Consider the following 22,735-nt stretch of genomic DNA (forward strand, 5'->3'; position numbering starts at 1 on the left):
CATCTGTCCTCATGGAAGCTCAAAAGAGGAGAAGAGAGAAATGATTAATATAATCTAAATATAAAGATTTTCTTCATTCTCAGAGCCTGTGACACGCTCTCTTGGGAAATGCTCCCATGTGAAATGGAATTTTGTTCCATTCTTTGGAAATCCAGTATTCTTTTTGTGAAACGTGTGAAGTTTTCAAAGCCAACTTCAAGCAGTAATTACTGTGTCACTCGTGGTGCCATGGTGAGAACTCAGCAGATGCCTTGGAAATACAGGCAGACATGCAAACATCACAAACATTATGCAGCTTCCCAGCCAGCAAGGAGGGAAGCTCTCCAGCCCAAATGCGCTCCCATTCCTTGGGGCTGGGCTGCAAAGAGATGCTTTGCCTGCATATCACAAGGAAACCTTGCCAACCTCTCACAGTGTCCAGAAACAAGAACAGTGTGATGAGACTCTGCTGAGGTTGCGTGGTACCTGCTCTTTAAATGAGGCTTTTAATCAGACCAGGGGGCTGTGAGCAGTGGGCATGTTCCTATTCCTTATACGGGAGCCATGAGGATCCTTTCCAGCTCCTCTGCCAAAGACGAATCTGCAATGAGTTTACTGGTGCAGCACAAAGGCCTCAACTGCACAGAGCAGGCTGCAGCAGCACTGTTTTACTGGGTGAGAGTTGTGAAAACCCAAATAAATTGATTGTGGGCAGTTATATGAAGCAGTTCACAGCAAAGTACGTCTGAGAGACAGGCAGGATTTGGTCCTTGCTGCAGACGGCAGTCTGAACATTGTGCTGCTGGGACTTGAATAAATATTGCCAAAAGCACATCACATTTCTTAATAGGTAGAATGCAGCTCCGACCTGGATTTACAGCCTGGCACAGGGAGCAAAGGTGCCCCATTTCTCAGAGAACCTTTCATCTGCATTTTCTTGTGCTCCTTACAAAATTACAAGATTTGGGATCCAACGAAGAGTTCAGAAATACACTTTAAAAATTTTCCATAGTTTTAATAACTCCAGTCTTCTTAAATCATGAGAAAGATGCCGATTTTCCCATTCAGGAGGTCTGGTAATTTACAAACCAGCTCAATGCTGACACGAGCCAAGGAGCTGCAGGGACACAGCCCAGAAGAAACCCAACCTGAGCCCTTCTCTTCAGCTTCTTCAGTAATTCTAGATAGCAAAGTAGACGCACCACTGTAGATTTGTTAAGAGCAGCTTGCTCACCGCTCCACATTCACCCTACATTTCTGTATTTTTGTTGGCCCAACCTATGAAAAGAATGAGAGGAAATGGCAGAATCCTCTATGATTTCTGAAGGCTATAAATGTCCCTGCTCATCGCTTCATTGAATGGCCTGGGTTGCACAGGAGCACAACGCTCATCAGTTCCAAGCCCCTGCTGTGTGCAGGTCAAACCAACCAGCAGCCCAGGCTGCCCAGAGCCACATCCAGCCTGGCCTTGAATGCCTGCAGGGATGAGGCATCCACAGCCTCCTTGGGCAACCTGTTGCACTTCCAGCTCATTCGTATTCACTCTCCCAAGGACCACACACACTTCTGCAGGCAAACGAATGCTCAGTGCTGATAGATCAGGTACTCTATCCCTCCCACTTGACTTCCTTCCACTCTGAAGCACTGCCACAGCACTGCAGGGTTCCACGCAATGGGATGGGGACACAGCTCCAATCCCAAGCTCACCCCACGCAGCACCTGGGCCCACTGACCTCAGGGTCCCTCAGCTGGTGCCTGTGGTGTGGGTTTGCTGAGCTGTGGCTGAGCAACAGCCTGCTGCTGCCATCCTATGCTGCACAACCTTTGGGCAGGACATGGGAGGATGTTTACCCAAAGGGAGCTGACAAAGTGAACATGGCACTGGCAAGTCAGCTGCCATGCATGACAGAGGGTAAAATAATTATGAAGTGCTTCTCGGCCTCATACTCGTTCTAGGGTTCCCCGAAGGCAGGGCTGCAGCAGTGAGCAAGCTATGCTAACACAGGACTGCCCTCGCCTTGCTGGAGCAGACGCCCATGGCAGCAGTGAGCAGTGAGCACGCAGGATGCTGCACAGCAGCCCTGTGCTGCCCTGAGCTGCAGCACTGCATGCAGGGGGTCCTTCGGGCTGCCAGGGCCTGTGCTCACTGAGCATCATCATGGAGATGGAAAGTATGCACTTGACGTTTCCTACATATATGAGTTTACATAATTATGACAAATAGCAGATTTCAATTACGGCAACTTTCCTGTAAGTAAAAGCTTGCAGTTTCTAAGAACTGTTCTGAGTAATGTGCTGCGGCTCTTGGCTGCGCTGCGACTGGAAAACAAAAAAGCCCTCCATCAAAACACTGCAAATGTGACAGCGGCCAAAAAGCACCAAAAAGAGGTCAAGTTTGGGGAATCCGGGGCTGGGAGGGAGTGCAGGAGCTGTGGGCTCCTCTCACAGCCCCAGCACTGAATGCTGTGCAGGAGCACAGGCAGCAGGGCAGGACAGGTCCCCCACTTCGTTCCTAATGCCATTAGGCCGTTCTGCAGCACTCGTCTCCTCTGCCCAGATGCTCTCTAATTGTCCTTGTTCTTAGGGCCAAGCTCTATACAATCATTTTCTGGGGAGCAAATGCAATTTCTCTTCAATAGGAGTGCAGTCTGGGACCCAACATAAAAGAAGAACTTTCCCTTGAAGTGTAATGCAATCTGAAGCCACATGTCCAAAATCTAATCAGAGGATGAAAGTCTCCCTTTTACCTTCAGAGAGAACATTCTGTGAAATACTGGACAGATCACGACTCACCCACTGAACTCCAGCTCTGCTGGAGTATTTGTCAGACACCCTCACTTATTTTGCTTATTTCAAAGCATTCTCATTTGCTGTCAGTATCCCACCTTTATAACATTTATCACTTAGCTGGTCTCACCACTTGCACCAGGTTCTGTGTCATTTACGGCGTCACGGAATGATTTATTCTGAGACAAATCCATTGCAGAAATGTCCATGGTGAAATACACGTGATGGTTTCCTCGGTCCTCACCTCGGTGGCCTCAGTACTGGCAGCTGGGAAGCTCATTATGTTCTCCAGTTTAAGCAGATTAGAAGAGGTGAGGACTCTATGATGGAGGCATTTGCAGGAGAGCTGGGGAAAGGCCCTGGCTGGCCAGCGGCATGGCCAGATTGCAGCCATGAGAACGCTGGTACACAGAGCACAGCCAATGCATCCGCTGCCCTCTGCCAGGCTCCACCTGGGGCACCTCAGCACTTCTTTTTTTAAATACATATGAAAGACAGCCAAAGAAACTCTATTGTCTCCAGACTATGATCACTTCTTAAGAAGCAAAAACCACTTCTGTGCAAGCCAGCCTCATGTCTTTTCCAGTTATGAAGTTATGAAAAGAAACAAAGAAGGGGAGTGCTTGTCCTCCTCTTGTCATTGCCAAAACACAACAATATAGAGCAGAAGGAAGAGCGAATAACCCACCACAGCTGTATCTTCTGTCTTCCAGGTAGCAAAGCAGATCAATACTTACAAAACCGTACCCATAGTTACATATAAAAAGAATTATTTGCTGATGTCCTCCCCTTGAAATCAATGTCATAATGTCAAATAATGCTTTTATGCTTAGGGTCAAATATATGTATATCCTGACAGCTCAGTAGCAATGTTTATCCTGCTAAAGTCAATGGACAGCTATCTGCGATGTCTCACTCTCCTTCCAGACAGGTTAGCTGAGAATGAATCATAATTAACACTTCTAGGGCTAAGATGCAAATGAATGTGTTTCATCTAAACGCTTTTGAACAGCTGATGAGAGAGAAGTCATCAAGCAGCATTTCCTATCAGTTCCCATTAGGAAAATGAAAGAGAAGAAAAAGCACAGCCCAGGCCTGGCTGAGAAAGCTGGCTCAGAAAGCTGGTGGGCCTGAACCCGGCGTGGATGCTGCCAAAGGCCACAGCAGCAGCTCCGTGCAGCACAGCCCTCATCTGCAAATAGGTGCCCTTCTGTGAGTCACTCTCCTGCCCAAGGGAAAGCCTTGCTTGCCTGAACACTGCAGTTAGCATGGTAAGCTGTTACACATCAGAATTCCTATTTCTCAACAAAAGGAGCACAATGCTCATCATCCCCAACCCCCTGCTGTGTGCAGGGTCACCAGCCAGCAGACCAGAGCCCAGAGCCACATCCAGCCTGGCCTTCAGGGATGGGGCATCCACAGCCTCCTTGGGCAGCCTGTTCCAGTGTCTATCAATGATGTCATTTTCCTATAACAGAATTTAAACAGATTGAGGGTCACTTTATCAATTGATCCAGAATGCAAGCAGCATACCCAAATACCACAAGAAGAATATATCAGAGAGATCCAAAGTGTATTTTAATCAGAACAATCCTAATTCTAAAAGCCAAATATTAGCACTATTATTATTATTATTATTATTATTTAAGTCAGAGAATCATCTTTATAAAGTTACCGCTATTTACCAGGTATTGAATTTTGCTTCAGTATTTCACACAATCTCATGAGGTGAAAAAATACTAAACCAGATTTCAGAAGCTCATTCAAAAAAAAATCAAAATGTTATCAGCAATATTGAGATTAAACTCTTGGATTAGAAGAGACGAGAAGAACATTATTTTGCATCCCAAAGAGCAGAAACAAACCCTACTGAGCTAACACCCCTAAAAGCATTAGTAAGGCAAATGAGAAACATCCATCTCCCTGGAGAGGAAATCATGACAGTATTCCTGAGTGTGTCTCATAGCTGCTCTCAAACACAGGTTACTGACCCACCAGTTCCAAAGACAGAGGAATTACAGCACAGCAGAAACGGACACAGAGAACAGCACAGGATTCCTATCAAGGTGTAAAGCAATGTACAACCAGAATAGCATGGTACCACAAAGTGACAACTCCCCAGAAATCCAGAGTTTGATTGAATAGATATCAGTTCTCAAAGGTATAGCAAAGAAAAATGTTAGCAATTTAATTTTCTGCATCATCTTCTTTAGATGTTTCAACGTCTAACTTCCAACTTCAGGTTTCAGTTGTCATTTCAGAGCTTTAGGGTCTGGCAGCTGCAATGAGGAGAAATGTGAGGTAATTAGGCTGTGCACCTACATTGACCAGGTACTGTTTTTTTTTTTCTTTTGTGTAAATAGGACACATTTAAGCACTAGATTTTCTTCATCAGCTGTGCTGGCATATAGAAACATACGTAGTTTCTGATGCTGATTGCTACAGGCATTCCATACCACCAACTAGAGAAAAATAATACCTTCCTGTCTGTACATATATCAAACTGCTATACATCTGCTACAACTGCTGCAGAATTCACATTCACTTTTACTCCAATTTTACCACAATGCCACCATGCTCTCTGACACACATGACAAACTGGAAGTGCAAGCACTCCTGCCAAGCACTTGGATGACTAATGAGTCTCCATTCAGGCTGACTCAAGCTGCTGCAAAGGTTTACATGCACTCCATAAAGTACATTTCTGAGTAACTTAAAAGTTAAGTGAAGCAAGAGTTATGAGGAGTGCTGCACCACTTCATTAACTTATTCCTGAGATTCGGGATAGATGATAAAAGAGTTCACACGTGATTAGTGACAAGGGCAGAGGATTAGAGAGCAAATCCTTTTTAGAGTGGTGGCACTAAGTTCACAAGCAACTTACTGCAGCCTTCAGAGCTTGATCTAGGTCTTCCAGTAAATCTTCTTCATCTTCCAAACCAATCGACAGGCGAATTAATGTATCAGTGATTCCAAGAGCTTCTCTCTCTTCTTTAGGCACTGAAGCATGAGTCATGACAGCCCTGCAAGAAAAAGAAAAAAAGCAGATTTGTTTCTAAGATACGTTATTTTTACTGGAAAAAATCAAGGAAACTGATCACCTGCCAGCATTCCCTGTACTTCCAGGAAGACTTTACACCTCTTACATGCCACCTGCTGGATAACCACAGACTGAAAGATTTTGTCATAAGTTGACCTTATGTCAACCGTGGTGAAGCCAGTGGCCTCCATCTCCCAGACTGTCAGGGCAGTATTTTCAAAGAACAGTGACTAAGAAGTGGAGACTTAATAATCTGGAACTGAAATTGAGAAAAACTTTATCACTTCCTTCCAGACGTATGTTAAAATTTCTGGTAAGCAGTATCTAAAAGCTCTACTTTAGGCACGTGGAGAAAGGTTTACATGTACCACCTCCAGCATGAAATCCTCTGACGTGTGTTTTTCACTTCTGGTTCCTCAGATCACCTGTCACTCTGTGCCATGCAAGTGCAAGACTACTCTCCCCAGCTATGAAGGAAGCTAAGAAGCTGCTTTTCTACGTGCTCAGCTACTGATACCCACTACTTAGCAATTGCATTTTGACTGCTTAAGTGTTTAAAGATGCACTCTTATTCTAAAATGAGAAACTGAAATTATTTAACAGATCTTTAGTCCTAACTTCCCATGCATTTTTTTGACTAGCAAATCAGATTTCAGTAAAACAGTCCAATTACAGAAGAATCCTACTAGTAACCCTTTAACCTAGACAGTGGTGCCTAGGTACTACTAAAATCCCCTCCAATTCTGCTTGGCATGCAGACAGGCTCGGCTCAGTGCAGCGTACTGAACGTGCCCTCTTGTGTAAGCAGCTGGAATGGCAGTGTAGACAAATCCACCCAATTCTACTTGCTCTAAATCACCCTGACTCCTTGGAATTGTTACCATAATATCAAATGGCAGCTAGGTCTCCCAACTAAAACACAAAGTGAGGAAAGTATCAGCAGTAGTATTGCTGAAAGCAGTGTAGAGGTGTTGCTGAAATGCACAGTGCTTCTGGAATGATTTGCTCAGCAGAACCAAGAGCTAGTAGGAAATTCCAGCCATGGCCAGTGGCACCTTAGAGTGGTTTTGAGGAAATTGAAAAGCAAGTGTTGATGAATATGCTTGGATATTTATTTAAAATGCAGGTCCAGCTAGAGCCAGGAGAGCCAGTCAAGTAGACAGATGAAGCACAGCACTTGGAGCCATCTCTGCAGTCACTGCATCTCCTCAGCACTGCTCTGGGGCAGCTCCCATGGGCTGCTCCCACTACTTCTCTCTCCACAGTGCACTCAGGAGAGCCTACGGAATGCAAGTGGGCAGTGCCAGTTTGCATAGGTGCAGAGACCACAAGTGCAGAACAGTTTAGCTTTGACAGGACAGAGACATGTACATTATTTAAACCACATGCACTTTTTCCTTCCCTTTTGACACGTTTGCTGTTGAGATTTTTGTAACAGGTGATTCTGGAAGAATCTCACAGCAGAAAAGAGCTGCAGCTGCACCCAACAGATGGGTGACCAACATCCAGAGCCTGGGCAGGGAGGTGGAACCTTCCAGGCCTCAACCCCATTGCAGCAACGAAGACATCTGCACTGCCACAGGTCTGCACACCCTGCTCACACCAGCCTATCTTCCTATTTTCACAGAAGTCATTCATTTTTGGAGAAGTCACTGTCTTTTGTGTTACACAACACGCTATTCCTGGATGACAACTGTATGCAATCTATCTTAGCTTTGTATACGAGAACGGCTTAGAACTCCCACAAAAATAGTTCAGGAATTTTGTTACTCTGCAGCTTTTGTAGGATTGTTAAGATGAAGAATGACTTACGGAAGCTCTGCTAAGCTTTCATATCCTCCCAGGCTCTCAGCCAGCGTGAACACCTACAGGGAAACAGTAAACAGAAGTTAACACAAAAAGCTTGAGTTTATGATTGCTTAGAAATAGACAGTGAAAGTAAAAGGAACTTCCATTTTTAGTACTTGTCATTTTTCCCTAGGGTTTTCGACAGTAACTTCTGTATTTTAAGAAGTATTAGGTATAAAAAGGAGAAAATTACTCTTAGTAGTTAAGAGCCATTAAGGTTTGAAACAGACTTCACTTTGAAACAGCTCTGAAGAACTGCAGATGCAAAACTGAAATATGCCCATGCTGAGCAAACGTAACTCAGGATTAGTTTCTGTGTGGCACAGCACAGCCAGCAGAGCAGGAGAGAAAATAAACAACATTAGGGCACAGAGCCTGCCTGGGCACCAAGAGCTTTCATTCTGTTCTGAGGAAGGACAGAGCAGGCTGCCTCAACAAAGCCAAACTCACATCCAAAAAACTTCAGTTAAGGTTTAAGTGATGATAACCTGCCCTTACATATTCTTCTTCCACCACCAGCATCACACATCTATTTTCACACCTAGGCTTTCCAAGCTGCCAGAAGGCAAATTTGATAGTGGGGAGCAGGGATGGAAATTAAGATTCTTCCCATAAGGCTGCACTGTTTTTTCTACTCATTCCTTGTGTCTGAAGGTTCATTGAGCATTTTGAAAAACAGCCTGACAAGTGCTTTGAAATATAACAGTAGTATTGCACCAGCCACTCTGCCTTCAAACACTGGAGCCAATTACAAAAGGCCAGCTCTTGGTTAGAAGCAGTGCCTGGGCTAACCTGGAGATGTTACACCACGTTGTGTAAACAGACACCTCAAATGAGCTGAAATATCCTTTTCTTCCCTCTCATTAGTGTCTCATTTATGCGCAATCTATTATTTAGAGATGGTTACACCCAAAATAAATTAGGAGCTTTAAAAGTACAGAGGAAGACTCTCCCTGCCTCAAGAAAAAACCCTTGCTTCCGTCATCACACTCAGAAGGACAGGTTCAGCTCACTTTAAGGCAGAGAGTATTTACCATCATTTACCTTTATGCTCTTCAGAAAGATGGTAGCATGTTGGAGATTCCCTTTAATGTAAAACGACAGCATCCCAGGGCAGCCAGTGCACTGCCTCTTGACCAGCTCGTGCTGAGGGTGGGAAGGCAACCCTGAAATACGAAGGAGCTGCCGTCAGTTAATTACCATCACATCAAAGAGTACAGCAGCTCACCCTGAACTGCATCAAATGTCCTTCTGATGGGAAGGAATGTGAAGCCCATTGCCAAGACACCTAACCACGAGTCATCAGACGTGAAGGCTGCACAAGTGGCACGTAGCAGTGCAGCACCCAAACCCTGCCTCGCTCCAGGGCACGACCTGCTCTGCAGTCCTGCCAACCTACCAGGGTAAATGACTTTCTCCACTCGGGGATTGGACTCAAGGAATCGACCCACAGCCAAAGCGTTGCTGAAGTGTTGCTTCATCCGCAGCTGCAGAGTCTTCAAACCCCGGTTGCACAGGTAGCAGTCAAAGGGAGATGGGATGGCTCCAAGAGCTGTGGGAATTGAAACACAAAACCACACATGAAACAAAGAGGGGTTTTGCTGTTGTTTTTTCATTTGTTTGTTTGTTTGAGTGAAACTACACTCCACATTTCCCACAGTTCTTAAGTATCAATAAGACACGAGTAAAGACATCTGATGTGATCTGTTCCACACACATGGGAAGCCAATTAGTGAGATAAAATAACACACTGAAGACTTGTGCATGGAATTTATTAAGTGCAATGCACCTTTACTCCTTCTGTTGTAGAGAGGACACTGCACAGAAATTTGTTCGTTACAATTAAGAGGCAGTAAAATCATGAAAACTCACATCAGAGGATAGTTTTTTAAAAAATCAAATACAGTTAGCATGAATTAGATAAACTTAATTAAATATGTGAAGGTTTGCAAAACTTTTTGTGAGTGAAGTCAGGTAAATGTAGGAAAAGTTTATGCTCTTTCTGCCACAGGCTTAGGCCAAACCTGAAGTGAGACCTGGCAGAGCCATGCCCCATGTAACTGCAGGCACTGCACATTTGAGCTGCTCTGCATCTGATGCTTTCTGGATGTGACACACACTTGTGTGCACATATATGCTTCGTAGCATGAGCTGGCACATCAGAATACAATATATTTGAAGTTATTTCCTATATTTACTACTTACAGCCTTGTAAGAATTTGAGCCTTTCGTACAGGTCATCACAATTTACTGAAACGAGCCCCATTACAACATCGCTGTGCCCTAAAAATGCAAGAACAGAAGGAGAAAGTTAGCCACTTTATCTACCCAGGGGGTCTCCACAAACCCTCTCTTTTCTCAGCCTTGGTGCTAAGACAGTCCCATTTTGGCAATACACTGGATTCTTTCACACTACAGCTGCTCTTGCTGTGCTGTCACATGGAACAGAAGCAGATTTCCACGTGATCTGAAGTGAGGGTCAGCAACACGCTCTGATGCACACCCTGCTCGTACCCCAGCTCCCACCGCGTGCTGCAGTGAGCTGCCAAGAAGCAGGACTTCGTTCAGCCACCAGCGAGCTCCCACAGAGCAGCAGCCAAGCAGAAAACTTCCACTTCAATCTGCACCACAAGCAGACGTGCTCACAGCACAGCTGTTACAGCTGGGCTACCTCTTAGTCTGGATTGTTTGGGAAACAACACAGCAAATGTGCTTCTGAACAGGCTCCAGCACTGACACATAAAACCTGCCTTAACCTTCGGTATCATTTCCAGCAGCTATCTCATACTGAAGGCTCACTTCTGGTTTTATGGCTCAGTGCGTGTGCATGGTGCATTTCCAAAGGCCACTTTCGGCTTCTCCTTGCTCAAGAGTGTTCCGTTTGGGACACTGTAAGACCAGCTGAGCTGGGCAAGAGCCCAAGTTTGAAAAAGACTCTGATCTTGTGGATTTGTTCTTCCCATTAAAGCAAACCATCTGGACTCCATCGCTGTGCAAACCGTGTTTGCACAACGTCGCTTGTTGGTGCTAATAGCAGCAGCTACTACCTGTGGATTTATCCATGGCAAGGGGGAGTTTAAAAGCATCCATGAGACATGGAAGTGGTTCAAGAGGTGAGAGCAGAAAGGCTCTCAGGTAATGTTTAAATGGCTTTTATGTAACAGCCTGGGCTGTGTTGAACCCAAGCACTCACCATTCATGTACTTGGTTGCAGAATACATACAGATGTCAGCTCCCAGGGACAAAGGACGCTAACAAGAAACGAGACAAATCTGAATGAAACAAGTGTGTCTTACATACTCCACAAGCTCATACTTACGAAAGAAAAACCAGTTATGTTGCTTAGCTGAGGCAGGGCTAAGTAATGCTGCCTTAAGCCTATCTCCTTAGGAAAGGAAGACCTCCACACTAAGCGGAGATACTCTCAGTTCTCCAGAAACCCACATTGCTGCTGCTGCACTGCAAGGACTGCTGAACACCTGAGGAAAGCACAAAAGGTGTTCGCCAGGTCTCCCTTCCCTGGTGTGCTCAGCTTCCTGCCCAGGAGCCTCGTTCAGGCGAGAGGCAAATCAAGGCTACGTTGGGCAAGAAGTTATGAACTTTTTTTTTCCATTAGTGCCTAAGTAAAGGACTTTATGTGTATAACATAAACAGATTATAAAGACTGGAGAGTACTAATACATTACAAGGTGACAAAGCAAGCAGATTTGGAATAAAAGAGTGCTGCTGTCAGCTGAAGCACGTAAGTCTACGGCAGGGACATGGATAATGTGCATTCCCATTGCACAGCCAAGAGAACAGTAGCATAAACACCAGTGCCTCTTATACTCAATATTACTGTATAAATCACTCTAAAATTATGATTTTCTTAGTACACTCAGGAGTCTGGAGGAGTTTAAAGACGTTACCTATTATGCTTAGTGGGCTTAATCATTACTGACTCTCTCTGAGGACCAATCCAATAAAATATACATTAACTAGCTTACATACACAGATGCTGACTTTTCTCCTTTCATGCAAATCTTTCAACAGTAAAATAAATAAAAGGAAAAGAAAATCTTTGGTATATGCAAGACAAGCTCAAGAGCTGCTCTAGCTAAGCATTAACACTTCCCATAGAGCTCTCTTAATTTATAATGACCTCAGTGTCCTTAATAAAAAATAAAGACACTGTCCTTACTTGCACTCAAAAAGTTCTCTGTAGACCTGAAACATGAGGGATTTCTTTGATCTCCAGGGAAATACATGGAGATACTTCTAGCCCACGTTGAGATGAACAGGACTTTGAAGTTCATTATTTAGAAGCAGTTTTAGAGCTTTAAAATTGCCTTTACCTCCTGTATTCTAGTTATAAAAGCAGAAAAGTTGTACCAGTTGTCCAAGGTAAAAAAAAAAAATCACAAACCTAAGCCATCTGTTCATCAGAATATTGATGAAAAAGTCAACTTTAACACCTGAAAGACAGTTAAAATCTTCTGCTTCGTTTAACCCTTATCTCCACTTCCTTTTTGGAACATCAAATGGTTCAAAACAGATCCCAGCAACATGTGCAAAAGAATTAGTAGAAAAAAGGCAAAGATGGAAAACAATCCATTTTTCAATAGGCCTATTAGGGTTCCCATCAGTTAGATCCACAAAACACAAGACATATGAATGACAGAGAAGCCTTCCTCCCAATGGCTCAACTTACTTCCTCAATTGCATAAGCACAATTACTCAACCTGTGAGCTATGTTGCTTCTGTTGGTGCCATACTGGTATATAGCTAGCTATAAAATATTCTGCATGCCATCTCTGCTAAATTATAAACAACTGGTGCATTGCTTCTATTTAGAGGCAATTTTACAGTAGACATGTCAAAACCACAGTTTCCATTCAAAAAGGCATCTTTGAAGACACTGAAATGCTGGGGAAGCTACAAAGAAAGCGAGCACTTACCTGGAAATATGCAGACATAAAACTGTTGTCTACTGCCAGCAAAATGTCTTTGTGCTTATGGACCACATCAGCACAGCCCTGAATATCAATAACCTTCATCATGGGGTTTGTGGGCGTTTCAATCCAAACAAGCTGTAGTAACACAACAATACCAAACATCATCTACAGTGCTGGTGACAAGGCATGCACTGCACAGTGCCAAAACCTTTCCCATCTTCTATGTATTTTTAAAGGTACCCATCTAAAAACCTACCAAAGCAGGAGTATCCAGGCTTCTCTCTTCACAAATAAACACAAGGTACTGTTACCACCATTTAACATCACCATCTGTATCATTTGGGACAATATTACTACTATCAGTTCCACCATCACAAATACTAGGTATTTACTGTAAGAAGCAATTCAGAAGTTGTAAGTGCTTTTACAGGTTATCTTGTGGAGTGTCAGCTCCTGATGCAGGTTTGCACAGTGAAAATCAGGTGTGATTACTAAAGATGACTTAATGACTTAAATGATTTAGTGAGGGTTGTTAGAGTTGGGGTAGTATGGTTAGGCTGCGGTTGGACTTGATGATCTTGATGATCCTTTCTATGATTCTAAGAAAGGTGGGACTTCTTGGAAGAGACAGCATTCTCCCCAGGGATAACTGACATGTGAGAAGAACACCAAACCGTTTGGAAATGTAAGTGCTTTGCATGTGAAGAATGCCTGACACAACTAGAAGAAAACCTTTAAGCCCAAGAGAAACTGTTACTGTTCCAAAGCACTGCTTATCCATTTTCATATCATGCTTACAATGTCATTAACTACTCCTCCCTCCCCTCAAAGAAGAAAAAAAGCTAGATTTGGAACAGTAATACAGGTATCAGAAAAGGCTTCTTTCTCTTCCTCGATAGAGAAGGCAACACATTTCTCTGAACAAACCCTTATTGCTAAGGGATGTTCTCCTATTTCTAATCTTAAAGCACTTTGGACAAGAAATTGGACAAGAAATTGTCCAATTTTTCAATGCTTCCTGGAGACTTCAGAAAGTAAAAATCCAGGCATTGCATTTGTTTTATTTTATACAGTACATAAAAGCCCATCATAGGGCCAGTTACAATCCCTGCACTGTCAGCCTAGGAAACAGGCAGACACTCAAGGCTCACATGAGAATGCTCCTGGGTCACAACAGACAGGAGACCAACCACCAACTGCTATCATGGGCAACTTGAGGAAATCTAGTCTAAGTTATTGCCAATTAAACAACTTTCCTCCCCACTGTCCTGAGGACTACTTCTCTCCTTTGTGTGATGGAACACCTGCTCCACCTATTCTGTCCTCCTTCTCAAATCTTGGTGCTCCCTCTGTTGTTTCCTACTCTTTTTCCCCTCCTCTCTCCCCCCAGGGCCTTTGCTCTCAGAGGCACCGCTGACCTCAGTGCCAGGCTCAGCTTTGCACTGTGGTGGTCCCATTGCAGCTGTGCCCTGACCCCTTCCCACAGAGACCACTCCTGTGCCTTTCCAACACAAAACCTTTCCACGTACACCCCATACAGCAGTAGCATCAATGAAGTTATTCAAGGACATTAAGCAGGTAAGCTCTCTCTCTCCTACCTTTGTCTCAGGTGTAATTGCAGCTTCCAGGCATTTCAATTTTGTACAGTCCACAAAAATTACTTTTAAACCCATTTTCATGGCTATTCGCTGGAAGTATCTGTTTGTACCTTTAGAAAAGGAAAAGACAGAGACAGAGTGAAACAGCATTATCAAGTTTCCTTCACTGATCTCCAGCCTCTTGTTTCCACCCATGGAAGTCAAGACTTCACACTTCCATTCTGTACACTACAAATGGCAGGTCAGTACACTGTTACTTCTAAGAATTCTGAAGATTGCTGTGTTTTTAAACACCATGGAAAAGTAATAATGGGAAGGTGGAACCACACAAATTAAGAAGTACTTTCATTCAACAGCTGCTCTTTTTTTCAGTTGGAAAATGAAACAAACGAAGCGCTTTGGCTGCAGCCCAAAACATGCACCCATGGTCAGCCCTGAGCCTCCTGCCTCCTCCCACTGAAACTCACTCCCCTGGAACACACTGTATGCAGTATCTCTGCCTTTTGCTCCTCTTCTGCTGTGTCAAACAATGGATCTGCATGCACAGTTTAATCACATAAACATACAGCAGACAACTGTGACCTACAGCCCCATTTTGTTTGCCCGCCTCTCACTTTTCTCCCAGCACTTTGCTACGCACTGTTCCAGTCTTTATATCACCTTTCCTCCACCCCAGTTACAGTAACTTTTTTCCACCTTGCACTTTTAAGGTCTTCCTTCTATTTAACAAGCCTCATCAAAAACCTGGGAGAAGAATCAAGAGGAAGATGCGAGCTGCTGTTTTCTCGTATTTCCATTAAATAATAATGTATTAAGGAACAGAATACAGAGATTCCTCCTTCTTGTCTTCGAAGCCTTTCAGCGAAGAGCTTAAGGCAGGAAAAAGCACCAACTACCCATCACAGAACCATTCTGGTCGGAAAAGCCCTCTGAGCTCCCCAATCCACCTCCAGCCCACCCCCCATGCCCACATCCCTCAGTTCCACATCCCACAGCTCCGAACACCCCAGGGATGCTGACCCCACACCCCCACCCCCTGGGCAGACTGGATGACGTTACAGCTCAAACACTGCCCTCAGCCTGCCCACATCCCTCTGTATGACATTCCCACCTCAGGCAGACAATTAAACAATAGGCATACAACATATTGACTGCTTGGGTTAAAAATTAATTCACTGGGTCTGCCAAGATCATTTAACCTTTATTCACTTATGACAAGACAGCAGCTGCCCTCTTGTCGTAACAGCACAGCAATTACAGGATTTGATTTTATACAAACACTGCATGAGTGATATTGTTTTCCCAGAAAGTACTTGTATTTCTACAATAAACTATACACTATATTCTCTCATACTGTTGGAGGCTTATTCAAGCATAGGAAATTGTCACACAGGCTACAAATTCCACAAACACAACCCACAGAGAAGTTGCCTTGCAGCAGTCCTACACGCTCTTAATAACAGTGCACCATATAAACCCTTTGATATATACATATTTTTAGCATTTTTCTTGCAACCCTGATTACTACAAGCTCAGCTGATCTAGCACACACAGAACCTCTATCCCAATCAAGAAGGATTCTTACAAAACTCAGGCCCAAACTAGAGCTACAACATTAAGGAAAGCTAGCAGAGAAGGTATCTGGAGCAAAAAGCTTATGCAAGTTCACAGCCTAATAGTGAACTGCATTGAGAAGACACAGCCAGAGTAGATACAAAACTGGGTGTTCAGGGAAGACAACAGTACAGTTTTCTGAAACAGTCCAGCCTGAACACTGGTTGGTAAAGGGTCAAGCCCAGGAAAGGAACGGCACAAAAAAGCAAGCTGGAAAGCTGTGCAATGTTGGACTGCCAATAAGTCTGTGCAAAGCTAGGATATCGCTATTTTCCCCTCACTGCAGCATACATTACTAGCCAGTGAAGCATTCACATTGTGCAGCAGCCTTTCAATGTCTGAACTTCTAACACCAAACTTGGGGAGGAGTATTCTGTCTTCTCATGAAGTGAAAGGGTTTTGAAGAAAAGTAATTTAAATCCAGAAAGTTCACAAGAAATGCCAATAGATACATTTAATTGGGAGTGACGATCAAAAACACACTTGCATCTTACTTACCTCCATAGACATCATCCATACAGATAATTGTATCTCCTGCCTTTAATAGGTGAATAATATTCATAGTAGCAGCTAAGCCAGAAGCATAGGCCAAAGCTAAAAAAGAAAAGAGGGGCAGAGAGATCATATTTTAATAAGATGCAAACCTGTCAAACTTGCCTTTGCTTTCTTTACTTTGCTTCTGCAGCGAACCTGTTGTATCACCCTCACCTATGCTGTCTCCCTCTCTAAGCAGCTTCACTAGAAGTATACAAGGTGTGACCCTCCATGAGCATTGCAGCAGCTGCTGCCCAGCTCACCCTCACATCACCAAATTCAGTGCTGCAATACAAGGATGAGTTCATAACAGGAGATGTGTTAGGCACTACACAAAGTAAGAAACAAAGGCTTTGTACAAAGACTAGAGATCGAGCTGGGCTGCCCTGGGGGAGAAGTGCAGAGCAGCTCTGCCCATTGCTAGCCATCACTGGCCACTGCTGGTGGCAGCCCACTGTCCTCATCTCTCCAGGTTACAGCTACTGCAAGCATCATCACAAGATGCACATGCTGCCAACCTGCTCAAGAAAAGCACAAATTGCTTACAGTATTTCGCTCCATCCAGCACAGCCACAGCCTTCTCCAGGCAGGTTCGGGTAGGGTTTCCACACCGGCTGTAATCATAACCCTGTCATGAAGGGAAGAAACACATTTAACATCAGAGGAAGCAGTGAGAATGCTCTGGATGATGACAGTAACACTTCTGGGTTTCTTAACAGGCCGTCACTCTTGGCACTGAGGTCACACACTCACCTTTTCCAGTGACCATGGGCTGCCTTTCTGGCTGGGCCAAGCTGTTCACCCAACATCCACTGGGATCCATCCTTCCTACCTTGTGAGTTTCTACTTGCTGTTAAACCCCCACAAGCCATGACAAGACATTTGCTTGAGCTTTACCTGAATTTAGGCAGTGCAGACTTTCACAGAATCATAGCACCACAGAACTGTTTGAGTTGGAACAACCCTTTAAAAGCCATCTGGTCCCACTCCCTGCAATGAATGGGGACACCCACAGCTCCATAGGTGCTCAGATTCCATCCCCTGACCTTGGGTGTCTGCAAGGATGGGCACCACTGCCTTTCTGGGCATCCTGCACCAGTGTCTCCTGCCCTTAGTGTAAAGAACTTCTTCCTTATATCCAATCTAAATCTCTTCTAGTGTGACACCACTTCCCCTTGTCCTGTCACAACAGACCCTGCTCACCAGACTGTCCCCCTCCCCTTCCAGCTGCTTCCTTGCCCCAGGAGATACTGAAAAGATACTGACACAGTTTGTGCTAAGTGACCCTGGAGCAAAAAGCTGACAGTGCTTTACAGCTCAGAGCTGTGAGACCACAGCACGTTTAAGTGTCGGGCAACTTAAACTAAAGCTTTAATTCATTAAAATTTAGGCTGCTGCTGATTGGCTAAAACACAGCCTGTATCCCAAGGAGTAAAGAACAAATTCCCCATTCTTTGAAGAACCTTTGATCTAGACAGCAACACTGCTCTCTGATTAACTGCCTTGTTGTAGCAATTATCCAAGCAGATGCTAATTACATTGTTTTGAGTTAATGAACCTGAAAGCAAATTATTCACCCCAAACTGCACTGGGATGCCTAGGGCCCAGCCCAATGCAAGGACAAGCACCCTCCACTCCGGTGACTCCACAGGAAGCAGCCTGTGTCTGTCAGACCCAAAATTGTGTAGTCTGAGCTCGACCACATACCCATAAAATAACACTGCAACGACAACTTGTGATCACCTGAGGGGCTGCCAGAAATGCTTATGTTCTCAAGACCAGGAATGAAATGACTCCAAAGGGTGTTCCAAGCCTGTTGATGGACATCCCTCACCTGAGGATGGTTCCTAGAAGAACACCAAGGGAGGACCCATGCCTATCCATGTTCTCCTGTTTTTTATAGATTCCCACCTCCGGCCACTTCTGGAGAGAAGGCCATGCTGGGACACAGTTCCTACCAGAGTGGCACATCTTATCACCACAATGCTCTGCTGGAAGGGTGCAACAGGGCGCCAACAAGTGCCTATCTGCACCAGATACAAAGTTCTTAGAAGCTCAAATGTTCCCTGGCACGTGACCATGCCAAGGTCTACCTTTCTGCACAACAGCTTTATACGAATAATGGCCAAAAAAAATCAACAACAACACGAACATGCATGTGCTGCAATGTCCCAAGAATCTGGAGGGCCTTCTTGGTATTTGCATGCGTACAGGAATTCTGTTTAATGACAATCTCATCACGTTCAGGAATCTTGCTGAGCTTCCTGCAGGACCACTGTGGCATCGATACACAGCACTGCATGACTGCCCCGTGACCTTCAGCACCTACGCTTAATTACCCAAAGTGTTGCTCTGCCTGAGTGATTCCACATAGCATCAGAGATCACAAGACAAATTCCAACTGCCCGAGCAGCAAAGTGTGACATCCTGCCCTGAGATCTGGAAGAAGCACTGCTTTGTGGGCTGCACATCGGTGTTACTTCCCTCACACACGCATGTGGCCATCAGAAACCTCACAACAGAATCACAGAATGGCCAGGGTTGGAAGGGACTCCAAGGATCATGAAGCTCCAACCCCCTGTCACATACAGGACCACCAACCTCCACATTTCACACCAGCCCAGGCTGCCCAGGGCCCCATCCAACCTGGCCTTGAACACCTCCAGGGATGGACGGGGCATCACAGCCTCTCTGGGCAGCTGTTCCAGCACCTCAACACTCTCATAGCAAAGAACTTCCCCCAACATCCAACCTCAATCTTCCCTCCCTCAACTTCAAACCATTTCCCCTTGTTCTGCAGTTATCAACCCTTTCACAGAGTTGATTCCCCTCCTGTCTGTAGGCTCCCTTTAGGTACTGAAAGGCTGCAATGAGGTCACCCCGCAGCCTTCTCTTCTCCAGGCTGAACAAGCCCAGCTCCCTCAGCCTCTCTTCACAAAGGAACTGCTCCAGTCGCCTGACCATCTTTGTGGCTCTCCTCTGGACCCTCTCCAACAGCTCCCTGTCTTTGCTGTACTGAGGCTCCAGACCTGGACACAGTACTACAGAAAGTTCAGTCGTTCAGTGTAAACGCTGCCGGTGCTTCATAAAATGCAATGGAATATTTACTTGATCTGGAAGGTCAACGGAAGTGGCCTCTTACAAAATGCGGGCAAACGAGCAAATACTCTGCCCGGGTCTAACGGCAAAGTTGAATGTGGTATCACAGAGCTCAAGAGGGCTGCACAAAGCATCCACGAGATGTGAGAAAAGCACGTGGCACGGCACGGCACGATGCAGAACACGGCACCTTTTATCTCAGCGGCTCCCTCGGTGACACATGGGCTAAGCCAGGACGTCCCACACGCCGCGAGACCTACAGGCTGCGCACGGCGGCCGCACGCTGACCGCGCGCAGCGGATCCCCGCTCCCGGCTCCCGCCCCGCAGCTTGCGGCGCCGAGCCCGGCAGGGGGCGGCCGGTCCGTCCCGGCACGGCTGATGAAATCGCCCTCTCCGAGCCCAGCGCGGCGCTCACCGCCCGCAGATCCCTCCGGGGAGCGCGGTTCGGATCAACCCGGCGCCGCATTCCGACCCCGCGCGGCCCCGCCCGCACTCACCGCGTGCTCGCCGGGCGCCTGCTGCTTGAACGTGGTGGAGAGCGAGACCGGCGGCACCAAGGCGCCCGAACGCCACTGCTCGGGCTCCTGCCCGGCGTGGATGGCCTGCGTGCCGAAGTGCGCGAAGGGCTGCAGGTAACCTCGCTCCATGACCGCGATCCGAGCGCCGCCGCTCCGGCCCCGCGCAGCCTCCCAGTCCTTCACGGCCGCGGCTCCGCCCGGGGGCACGGCGCGGGAGGGGCGTCGCCGCCCCCCGCCATTGGCTCCGAGCCGCCGGGCAGCGCCCTCGCCGCGGGGCGGGGCAGCGGAGTTGGGCCGGGCTCGGGTCGGGGCTGGGCGCCGTGCGGCGGGGCTGGGAGGAGCGGGTGCGGAGAGCTGCGGCTGTAGAGGATGCGCGCTTAAAACGCAGAACGAGCTGCGCTTTTCCTCAGCTCCTCTTCTGTTTCCAGCGCGGTTTGCGCCGTACCGGGAGGAACAAGTGCTGGAGCTGCTCCGTGTGCTGCGCTGGGCACGTGGCGGGGCCACATAGCAGCACCCAGCTCCTGCACGGCCTCGTGTGCACAGCATGACAGGAAAGTCCCCCAAAAAGCCATTTCAGAAGTGCTGCCATAAAATATGACTGATCTGTGGGCCGAATACAGCAGCTTGCATCTTGAGTACTGTGTCCAGGTCTGGAGCCCCAGTACAGCAAAGACAGGGAGCTGTTGGAGAGGGTCCAGAGGAGAGCACAAAGACGGTCAGGGGGCTGGAGCAGCTGCTTTGTGAAGAGAGGCTGAGGGAGCTGGGCTTGTTCAGCCTGGAGAAGAGAAGGCTGCGGGGTGACCTCATTGCAGCCTTTAGTATCTAAAGGGAGCCTACAAACAGGAGGGGAGTCAACTCTGTGAAAGGGTTGATAACTGCAGAACAAGGGGAAATGGTTTGAAGTTGAGGGAGGGAAGATTGAGGTTGGATGTTGGGGGAAGTTCTTTGCTATGAGAGTGTTGAGGTGCTGGAACAGCTGCCCAGAGAGGCTGTGATGCCCCGTCCATCCCTGGAGGTGTTCAAGGCCAGGTTGGATGGGGCCCTGGGCAGCCTGGGCTGCTGTGAAATGGGGAGGTTGGTGGCCCTGCATGTGGCAGGGGGTTGGAGCTTCATGATCTTTGGGGTCCCTTCCAACCCTGGCCATTCTGTGATTGAGGATGGAAAATGACAGGCATGTAGGTAAAAACATTGCCCACATTCCTCCCATAGCACTGTGTGCAACAGGGAACAGCTGTTGAGGGGCCTGGTGACCACCGGGGAATGGCAGCACCGCACAGCCTCAGCACATCGGCTGGTGTGCCTAGCTGAACTCACACAGCCCAGAACTCAGTGCTTCTGGTTACAGACGGCTTCTCTTACACTCCAACCTGGACTTTATTTATTTTTATATAAATTGAGGCAAATTGAGTCTTTTGTGGCTGTTGTTGGAGCATGCTGTGCTGCTGACGTACAGCTCTTTGGGCGTTCTTGCTTTCACAGACCCTCATCCTCTTATCCCCCATCGGAAGGCTGAAGCACTTTGCTGAGTAAATATATAAAGGAACTCTGCGGATGGCTCAGTCCCATGGATTGGCGTGGGAAACATGAGAAAACTGCTCATGCTTTCCTTTCTTTTTAGCAGGAAGATGCAGGCAGTTCCGAGGTGCTTCAGGACAGCACCAGCCCTACAGCAAAGAGAGTTACTCCTTCATTGAGATAGTCATGGAGGCTACGATGTCTTAAAATTCCTTACCTACTTTTTCCTGTGAAGTTTTGTTTTATTCAGTGGCCTTTGTCACTTTGAAAGTTGTCTTTCTCTCTAGCACATCTCTCAAGTCAGTCATTCTGAGTGCCTCAGAAAAGCAGGTTAATTTCACTGAGCTGGCAAATTCCATTCACTGCCCACCTGGACCTCATTTATTTTTGTGTTGCCACTGGAAATAAGGAAAAAACACATCAGGAGAGATCACTCCTCAGTGCTTTCAGTATTCTGTTCAGCACTCTTTACAAGCTCAAGTGTTACTATTGGACTTACAGCTAGAAGAAATGCATGCGGACACCTATGGTATGCTATTGTCATTTGCTGCCTGCCTGCCTACCTTTGGGTTGTTGCCTTAGCTTTTTACACCTCCCTATTTTTTGACCAGTTTCTTTATATACTGCACAAGCTGGCATTGCTCCTAGAGGAACATAGCCATAAGAAATTACATCTCTGTTATTTATATCCTGCTTGAGGATTTCCATAAGTGAAGGTTCCATAGGCTCACAGTGTAGAAAATGCAGTTCTGCATCTGATCTGATCCTACTACTTTTATCTAGCTTGCTTGGAAGAGAGCAAATGAAGTGATTTGGGAAGATAGAGAATATAAACAAGCCAAAGTCAAGTTGTTAAACAAACAAACATTCTCAAGGGTTTCTAAGTACATTCCCAGTGAGGGAGGACATCTGGATTCACTACCAACTCCATTTTCCACAGAGCAGTTTCCATCAGTAATGAATTCATTGTTTTTCTGGACTGAATAAGGGACTCCATAATAAGCTGGTAAACAGTGACTTCATGCCTCTGCCTACCCTTAGCTGGCCTTCAGTAATTAGAAGTGCAACCCGAAGCTTCCAACCCTCGGGAAGCACCAGCCAAAAGCTGAGCTAGCACACCTCCCCCACGAGAACAACTGTATGTGCAAACAGTCCCTTGTGTTGCACTGGAGAATAGAGGAGAGACGTCAGAATTGCCAACAGCAATCACGTAACATCACCAACAGCACCAGCCTCTCAAATCCTGTCTGTAAGCGGATATTAATTTC

The 22,735-nt window shown here is 46.2% G+C and overlaps 1 protein-coding gene across 1 annotated transcript; it reads right to left on the reverse strand.

The window, feature by feature from the left end:
* Window positions 1-5,018: 5,018 nt before the first annotated feature.
* On the reverse strand, window positions 5,019-20,081 carry CTH (cystathionine gamma-lyase; the record flags this gene model as incomplete). Its single annotated transcript, XM_079536575.1, has 12 exons — window positions 5,019-5,045; window positions 5,651-5,789; window positions 7,619-7,671; window positions 8,699-8,820; window positions 9,054-9,206; window positions 9,860-9,937; window positions 10,848-10,905; window positions 12,592-12,723; window positions 14,187-14,296; window positions 16,299-16,394; window positions 16,881-16,962; window positions 19,932-20,081. The coding sequence occupies 12 exons, from the start codon at window positions 20,079-20,081 to the stop codon at window positions 5,019-5,021; spliced, it is 1,200 nt and encodes a 399-aa protein (XP_079392701.1).
* Window positions 20,082-22,735: the final 2,654 nt, after the last annotated feature.

The sequence above is a fragment of the Tetrao urogallus genome (genome assembly GCF_951394365.1).
Source record: "Tetrao urogallus genome assembly, chromosome: 5".
NCBI lineage: Eukaryota > Metazoa > Chordata > Aves > Galliformes > Phasianidae > Tetrao > Tetrao urogallus.